This window comes from Melampsora larici-populina, assembly GCF_000204055.1.
Source record: "Melampsora larici-populina 98AG31 unplaced genomic scaffold MELLAscaffold_13, whole genome shotgun sequence".
In the NCBI taxonomy this organism is placed as follows: domain Eukaryota; kingdom Fungi; phylum Basidiomycota; class Pucciniomycetes; order Pucciniales; family Melampsoraceae; genus Melampsora; species Melampsora laricis-populina.
Genome location: NW_006768777.1, coordinates 1377425 through 1386296, shown reverse-complemented (window position 1 = coordinate 1386296; position 8872 = coordinate 1377425). Strand labels below are relative to the sequence as shown.

Genomic DNA, 8872 nt, shown 5'->3' with positions numbered 1-8872 from the left:
AGATATTTTATTTTTAATTTAATTTTTATATATTATTTGAACAAAATACTGATTTAGAACAGTTTGTAACATTTGATGCCTCCACATGCTCAGCCAGGTCACCGATTCAGGATCAAACAACATCACTATGGCCGAAGAGATGGACACTCAATTTTGAATAGCTGAAGACGAGCTTACTGACTCATCTCAATCTGACACCAATTTGACTGCTACAAAGGGTTCTTACACATGGAGCCCTAAAACCGACTATGCTCGGTGTTTCCTCCACAAGATATCATGCACAGTCAAAGGCGGTCTTGCCGAACTTGGTCGATCATCCCCTTCGCGATTCCAGATGCGTGAGTCAACCCTTGGTGTATTTCCAATCGCTGAAAAGTTGCCAGTCATCGCCAAAGAAGAAGAAGATGATGAGCAGCATTCGGCCCAAGTCATCAACATTGATATTGAAGAACACGATCTCGAAGTTACACCGGAAGAAGAAGATGAGTACGAGACTGACCATGACTCACAACATGAGGTCAAAACCCCTGCTCCAGACTATGATGAGGATCATGAGGATAAAAAGGATGCTGAGGATCCTTTCGATCTGGCACCTGACCCCTCAGGTGCCGAGTGTTTCAAGAACACTCAATCAAAGCAGCATGCAAATAAGCTAAATGTATTGATCAGTAAGGTGAAGTAGCATTGGTTTCCAACTTGGTATCTAACAATCACTGATATATCTATGATTTGGTAGGCTAACTTCATATCGCGCCGAGTCTCTCGATCAGCCGCTTGGAGGCGACATTTCTCAAGGAAGGCAAAGGCTCTCAACTTGAAACTTCTCCCTTTGATCCCTGGCTACAATGCCACACAATGGAACGCCGAGTTTGACTCCCTAAATAGGTTGGTACAAGCACAAAAGGTGAGTGTGAACCTGTTATTCTTCCTGGTTCACTTGGGATCTTTTCGCTGACTAAATGTTGTTGTGTTAGGTGGTCAACAAACTCCTTGCTGAGGACTTGGAACAAGTCCGCAGTAGAAAAAGGCGCACTAGGACTTTGCAAAAACCTCGTGGATACTTCCACGAGATTTACTTCTCACCGGACGACTGGAATTCCCTCAAAGAATTGACCAACAAACTGGCTGTAAGTAGCTTGAATCTTACTAACACATGACCTTTACTTAAACATTTGATTATCCGTAGCCTTTCCTTGACCTGACCAAGCAAATGGAGGGCAATGGACCAACAGGTTCGATGGTCATCCCCGAGGTCTACGCACTCAAGGTGCACCTTGCAAGTCGGTGACTCACGTGGTGGGCGGGGCGCAATTGGCCTGCCCCAGGGGCAGGCCTCTAGGGCAGGCCCGGGGCAGGCCTTTTGGAGCCGATTTTGGGGGTGGCGTGCCCAAGTTAGACTTAGGTCTATTCCACCAAGTTACCGTGTGAAAAAAATTCAAATCACACTTCAAAGTACTCACCTTACAACATATCCTCAATCTCAAAGCCACCGTCAGCAATATAATACTTCCATATCATGCCAAAAGTCAAATCCTCCTTGTCAAAGTCCGCCTCAGGCAAGTGGAACCAACCTAGCGGCGGATTTGGAAAGCGATGGACAGGATTCTTGATGTCTGCTGAACTGAACACATCATCAAACCGCCGCCGGGCTCAATGTCAGCACTGTAAGGCTACGTTGGATGGAAAGCCAAGTGGATTATACAATCATATCACCAAGAAATGTCCGTCAATCTCAATCTCAAAAAAGTCAGAATACAAACAGCTCATACTTGCTGAGCATAATGAGAAGACTGGGCGATCAAACTCTCAACCTGCAACAGAAACTGGCTCAAGTGATGATGGCGCTCCCTCACTGGTTCCAAAGTCAAAACTCATCCATGATTTCAGCTCACTGCATCACTTCAGAACGTACGACAAGGCCAAGTTAGCTGACCTTGACGAGGAGCTTTTGAAATCCCTCATCTCGGGGAAGGTAGCCTTTAGATTCCTTCACAACAATTTTTTCTTGAACTATCAAAAAATGCTAGCTGTATGTGTATTCAAGCCTCCTACTCGTTATCGGATGATTGAAAATGTACTTCCAATGTTACATGCTAAACACGAGATAGCAATCAAGGAGAAGTTAGCGAAACAGTCAAACTTGACTATCACTTTAGATGGCTGGACTGACGTATCAAAAAACAGCATATACGCAGTTTTAGTCTTACGAGGCACTGAAGTCAAGCAATTCATTGATGTTCTCGAATTGAATCAAAAGCGACATACCTCTGAAAACACCTTTTCCGCTTTAAATGACACTCTCAAGGCTCAGGGTCTTCGATGGGATCAGATCAGTGCTGTTGTCACTGATTCTCCAGCAGTTATGATAAAGTTTTGTGTAAGTCAACTTGTCAAGGCTTCTTTTTTCTTCTCACTGTCTTGTAATCTGATTCAAACGTTTATCTCCTTTGTCAAATGATAGAAAATCATTACTGAGGAACATCCAGCGATCATCACCTTACCTTGCTGTCTTCATGTCATCAACTTAGTTACTAAAGACATTCTGTCGCATCCAAGCATGAGAGAGGTTGTCTCCAACAACAAAGAACTAGTCAATTTTTTTACCAAAGCTCATTATTGGATTCAATGGTTAGAGAGTTGGCGAGTTACTGAGAAAGTCGGACACGGAATCAAAACTTTCTCCGAGACTCGATGGTTCTCTTTTGCCAAGGTCTGTCTGTCTGTTCAATCACACGAACTCGGTTTTCGAAAATGTGTCGAGACTTCGATCGATCGATCAACCGATGCGCCTTCAATCAAGAAGAGTATCAGGGACATCGTTTTCAATCGTCTTCACTTTGCTTCGAATGATGTCTTAGTCCGAGTACTCCAGCCAGTTGTTGATACGATTGCAAAATTAGAACGCGCGAATACTACCGTTGGTGAAGTTTGGAGCGAGGTGATTGTGTTGTACATGAAGCTCAAAGATATGAAAGTTGAATCTCAATATTCAACTTTCAAGTCTCACAGTATTCAAATAATCAACAAGCGATGCAAAGTCTTTGACGAACCGGCCTACATCCTTGGATTTTTCCTGACACCTCAGTTTCGTCAAATTGCTGCGTCTCAAAAATACAATATCAATTACTTCACGTGAGCTATTGTCAAAATCGCAAAAGTTTGGAAGTTCAAACAGATTGAATGTAAAAACCTGATCACACAAGTCTTACAATACTACAACTCCAAGGGTCCATTTCGTATACCTCCAGATGGCAAGTTGTGATTTCTCATTATCATATCGGATGTGATAATGTAACTAATCTTGATTATTGTTTAGGTTCATCTGCCATGAATTACTGGTTGAAGGTACCAGCTAATCCACAGACTCAAGAGCTCAAGTCGTTCACCATCAAGCTCTTAGAAATTGTACCCCACGCTGCGGGTGTTGAAAGCCTCTTTTCGCGGATGGGTTCTCAAAAGACTAAGTCGCGCGCTCGAATGGATGTCTCAACATTAAAGATGATGTCTCAAATCGAGATGGATCTCGAATCCGAGCAATCGAATCGTGTGGCCAAATCGATCAAAAATAACGATCAAACTGCTGCTGCTGATGATTCACAAGATCTAGATCCTCAATTTGAAGATCTTGATCAAGTTCAAGAGTTTGAAAATGGAATTCATGGTGAAGATGAGGTGGATCAGGGAGAAGAACGAGAGGATATTACTGAGAGTGGTTTTATAGACACTCTCTTTGATTTAACATTATTCAATATTAGAGTTGAAGCAGAACAAGCTGTTACTATTGTTTTAGATGAGGGATCTGACAATGAAGACTGGGATGAGGAGAATCTTTTCGATGGTTTACTTCAATGAATGTTCATGAGGTGTACAGCAGAACTGTTATGAAATACAAAAAAGTCCTTTCTGATGTTGTTGAGCGGGTTTTTTTGCCTTTTTTTGATTTTTGGGGGGATTTTGACACCTCAGAGGCACGCCTCTGCGCCCCCACTATAGGCGTGCCTTTGGAACAGTCAAAATCCGCGCCTGGGCCTGCCCAAAATTCAAAACCCGCGCCCACCACGTGACATGGGGGGTTTTCACTTAAGGAAACCCTAAGAGATTAGGACCCACAGCTCAGCTAATTGAGGAATGGGCTCGAGTACCCTACAATATATACACATACACAGCACTTTCAAAACCTGTGATTCCGACCGTTTGACTACATATCTTGCCTCTTATCATGTTCCCGCTGAACTGCTTTTTTTTTGGTTGATCCAGGCTTGACAACTCTCACTCTTCCTGTTCATCTCTGATATCTGTGTGTGGTCTAGACCTATTTGGTGAAATACACTTCGGTTATAGATCAGTTTTGGGCTTTGGCCTGCAAGTCTCTTCTCAGTGAAGGTCGAGTGATCCTCGACCTTACACTTTTTTGATCTACACCAAATTCCAATTCAGCAATCCAATATATCCAGAGACCTCGAGAATTTTCTTCCAGATACCAGCTTTCCTGTTCACTCGTCTTTTGTGGCGTTTCAAGATCCAGTTCACACTCGCCAGCAATGGCGTTTTAAGTAACCAGTGTCTCAAGTCAGATTTCCGTACCAGCTATCAGTCAACAGTCCTCAACAGTCTCAATCGGATCAACCATGTCTCTTCCAAATGGTTATCACAGTTTTCCAATGTCATACCCAACCCCAAGTCTTTCTTATCACATAATTAATGCAATGAATCACCTGTCAGCCTTTACCTGCAACCTACACCTCCTCATGTCAGTATCTGAACCACTGCTGCGGAATCATGTCTCTGCGTCGTGTTGGCCTCTTACACCTAATGCTTCTCGACGAAAGCCAACAAAACGATCAGCAAAGTGGCGTTCTCAGCGCTTGAAGAATACAGTCGGAAGCTTTGATTCTGCCCTTCGACCATCTGCTGCATCGTTCTTGCCGAGTTGTACTCCTCCAAGCATACCTCATGACACTCGTCCCAATCCTGCGATAACACCACCATCACCAGTCTTTTCCACGCGTCCTCAGTCAGCAATGCAATCACTAACTCCACCTGCATCACCCCAATCTCTCGATGTTTGCTCTCAATCGGCACCCCCGTCACCGATACTGACTGGTCGCGGTCGGCCTACGGTCATTACGAGCTCCTTTATACAGGCCCTTGACCTTGCTGACTATGCAGCATATTCTTTTGATCAGTCTCAATCTGTGAAAGGGTCATAACCCTTCGAACCACCTTTGAATAATTGCACACAGATTTCCAAGTCAGTGTCCACAAACGACCGATTTGATACCTGCCCAGCCAACCTCAATGAGATCCAGGAAAACAATGAAGCAATGTGGAAAGACCTACGCGAAATCCGTTCGTTGATAGAAGGATTGATACAGTCATCCGATCCTGTACAGATAGGCGCAATTGATGAGTTCGGAAACAACTCCAAGCAAGATTGTTATGGGCCTGGGCTATCCTCTGACCCTCAATCAGACTGCAACCGAGGAAAATCAAATGATAAATTTGGAGCCAACTGTAATCAAACTATTCAGCCGACCTTTTCTGAATCACACTGCGACCCAATTACCTGGTCTGAATCACACTTCGACCCAATAAGCTCGCTTCCGAATTCGGAATCAGATGATCAAGTTCAAACCAACTGCTACCAGACTACCAAACTGCCTTCTTCTGAATCACACTCAGACCCTATAAGCTCGCTTCCGATATCAAACTCTTCAGAGATCAATCCTGATACAAGCAATTATGTTACTACACCAGCTCTTCCTCATTCCACCACGTGTGCCATTTCAAATCCTGAATCGACAACTCATGCTAGATGTAATCCTATGGTTGGTCCATCCAAGAAGAAGAAGAAAAAGAAAGTAAAAATCAGTGAAGTAGATAAAATTTCAGCAGATATCTCCAAGTCAGACCTCACTCAACCTACATGTGATTTTACCAATATTTTTGATGATCACCCCCCTCCGACTCAATCTCAAATTCAAAGCTTACATGATCGACTTATTAAGCGACATCCCGATCTATGCATACTAGAAATGGATGATCAAGGATTTTACCTTGGTAAGGATTGTAACAAAAGTCCTTTTGATCAAGATGTCCTGCTGTATTCCTTTGATGACACATTAATCTTTCAACTTGAAAATGGGATTTCAATCTTGACAACTTAATTTCTTCTTTGGTGCCTTCTGTTGGTCTTTGTTTAAGCCTCAGCTCTTTGGTTCTTGATATCATGTTTACTCTTTGTAGTTTCATATCACCTTTTCCATAGACTCTGTGACTCTGTGATGGAGGGAGATTTTATTTTTTTTCAAATTTTTGAATCTCTCAAACTTAATTGTCTAACTTGTATGTGATTTTTAGGGTGGGTTGTTTTTTAGGAGGGGAGGGTGTAAGGAAGGAGATCACTCAGTTGTAGTATACCCTTAGTATCTCTATAGAGAGGGCTTATAAGTTGTCTATTCCTCTCCTTCCTTCCTTCTTTTCTCTTTGAGGTTTCTCTTCCTCCTCTCTCACTCTTCCTATTCATCTCTGATATCTGTGTGTGGTCTAGGTATGGTCTCCCTCTTGGAGGTTTCTCTTCCTCCTCTCTCACTCTTCCTGTTCATCTCTGATATCTGTGTGTGGTCTAGACCTATTTGGTGAAATACACTTCGGTTATAGATCAGTTTTGGGCTTTGGCCTGCAAGTCTCTTCTCAGTGAAGGTTGAGTGATCCTCGACCTTACAAAGGTGAGGAATTGTGAAAGGGGATGGTGCTGTATGATGTGACTGTGCATACATGGGGCCAGCCGATTCCAGAGTACAGCCCGAGGGGAATTGGCAAACATAATGTGAACGAGTTGTGAACAAGATTCACGATTCGAGGAAATTTCAAACCCGGACACCAAAATTAAGCTCAATTGGGTTTCAAACGAGTTGTTTCCCGCGGTGTCATATGGTGGACCTTTTTCAATATTATATATGTGTTTTCAAAGCTTAGCCACACCTATCCCTCTTGCTCATTTCCCTTATATAATGTGTTACATTTCCCCTCCAAAGAATTTTTGTTTGTATAGTGGCTTGTGTCAAAGCCTTTGAAACTTTGGACGGAAGTTCAAATTTGATGTTTTTGCTCAAATTTCAACATGTTGAGAATTCAAGAACAGCTTCATGATGGAATACCCAATGGCTGTCTATGCACACCTTTTTTCCAAATCCAATCACAGCTTCATGAATTTGTTGTCAAATGCTCAAAATGTTGACATTCAAGCAATGACATCAATTTTTCTGAAAAAAACAACACAAAAAGAGAAACCTGCCATCAGATGTGAAAAAGTAGCTATTCATAGAGAGCCGCTGGGTAGAGAGCATCATGAATCTGTTTTTGAATGCTCAAAAGGTTGACATTTGAGCAAGAACATTGAATTTGAAGTTTTGTCCAAAATTTCAAAGGCTTTGACACTAGCCACTATATGTGCAAAAGGACAGGAAGTGGGAGTATTGCACTAAATAAATCTATCCATGCAAACCAACACGGTTTTTTGAAAGCAATTGAAATTCACATTAATTTGCAACTTTGGGCTGTGCGACCCCAACCCTTCTCTTTTTTTATCCAATGTGCTTCTCAAATCTTATGTGGGTCCTTTCCAAGGCTTTTGGAAGGGACATTTGATTTTTAATAACCATGAAAATGGGTATGCTTTGACATATAGGGAGTCTTACAATCAATGGGTGCAGATAGGACCCCGGAAAGTGTTGAGTGATCATACCGACAAAACAATGGTTTTGGATACCATCACCTTGTGAAACCGTCTAGCAGGGTATCAGAATGGTGACATGTGCAAAAGATGCGCACAGATACAGGCTATCAGACAACACACATCTGAGACTCCCAGCATGTCTGGTGGCTGCGCAAATGTGCATTTTCTAACTTTTTTCCCAGAGGCTCATGTAGTATTCATACCATGTCGTGCCGGGTACCTACATGTGTATATCTCGGGTATTACACGTGGTACATAATAGGAAGTATATGTAATTGATAGCCCTGGGTCAGGGGCATCTTTTGAAACTCAAGACAATGTCTCAACCTACCTGTACTCGAGAAGAAACCCAATCAAAGTGTGTCCGGGGCCGGTATGACGACTTGTCGGTATGATCACTCAGCGCTTTCCGGGGTCCTGTGCAGATCCAACCTTTTTTACTCTGATCAACTATTGTCATCTATCTCTGTATTCTATTAATGGTTTCCTGCACAATTGTGTCCAGCTGTCCTAATCATGATTTGATTATGTTTTGGGGCTTTTGGAAGGACAAGTCAGATTGTATGATCCTGTGGCCTCACTGCCAACATATTGACCTTGGATTGGGAGCTCTGAGGCATTCTCGGATCTGAAACCTCGGACAGGAGCTTTCCAAGGTTGTGATCCAAGGTAATCTTTGGCGCAGAATGATACCTCAGACAAAAACCTCGGATAAGATCCGTCCGAGGATTTGCATCCAACAAACTTCTGAGCAAATTATAAAAAGAAGATCATAAGTTCAACTTAGTTAGTTAATTGATTTGTCTCAACAGTATGAAATTACAATCAGCATCCACTTTCATCATCTTCACAGCTTTTCTACCTTATAATTCCCTTCCAATGAGGGTGCCAAGGATTTTGTCTGTATGACAGTCATCAGAATGGTCTCTACGGGGGGCAACCTTTACTCTTATATCCTGTCTCACTACACTGAGAACAAGTCCTTGTACTATTCTCTTTCTACTACACAAGTAACCAGTGTTTATTCCACATCCATTCTAACGACATACATAGTCATATCCACAATCCCATGTGTCTTTGCTCTGGTTGGCACATTTAGATCTACCACAGATATTACAATCCAACGCAGTGGAG

General features: G+C 42.6%; 1 protein-coding gene across 1 annotated transcript; it reads left to right on the top strand.

Annotated features, from left to right (window-relative positions):
• Positions 1–4496: 4496 nt before the first annotated feature.
• On the top strand, positions 4497–5221 carry MELLADRAFT_55770 (uncharacterized protein; the record flags this gene model as incomplete). The annotated part of the gene is made up of 1 exon (XM_007408709.1): positions 4497–5221. One exon carries the CDS (start codon positions 4629–4631, stop codon positions 5208–5210), a length of 582 nt encoding a protein of 193 aa, XP_007408771.1.
• Between the last annotated feature and the right edge of the window lie 3651 nt (positions 5222–8872).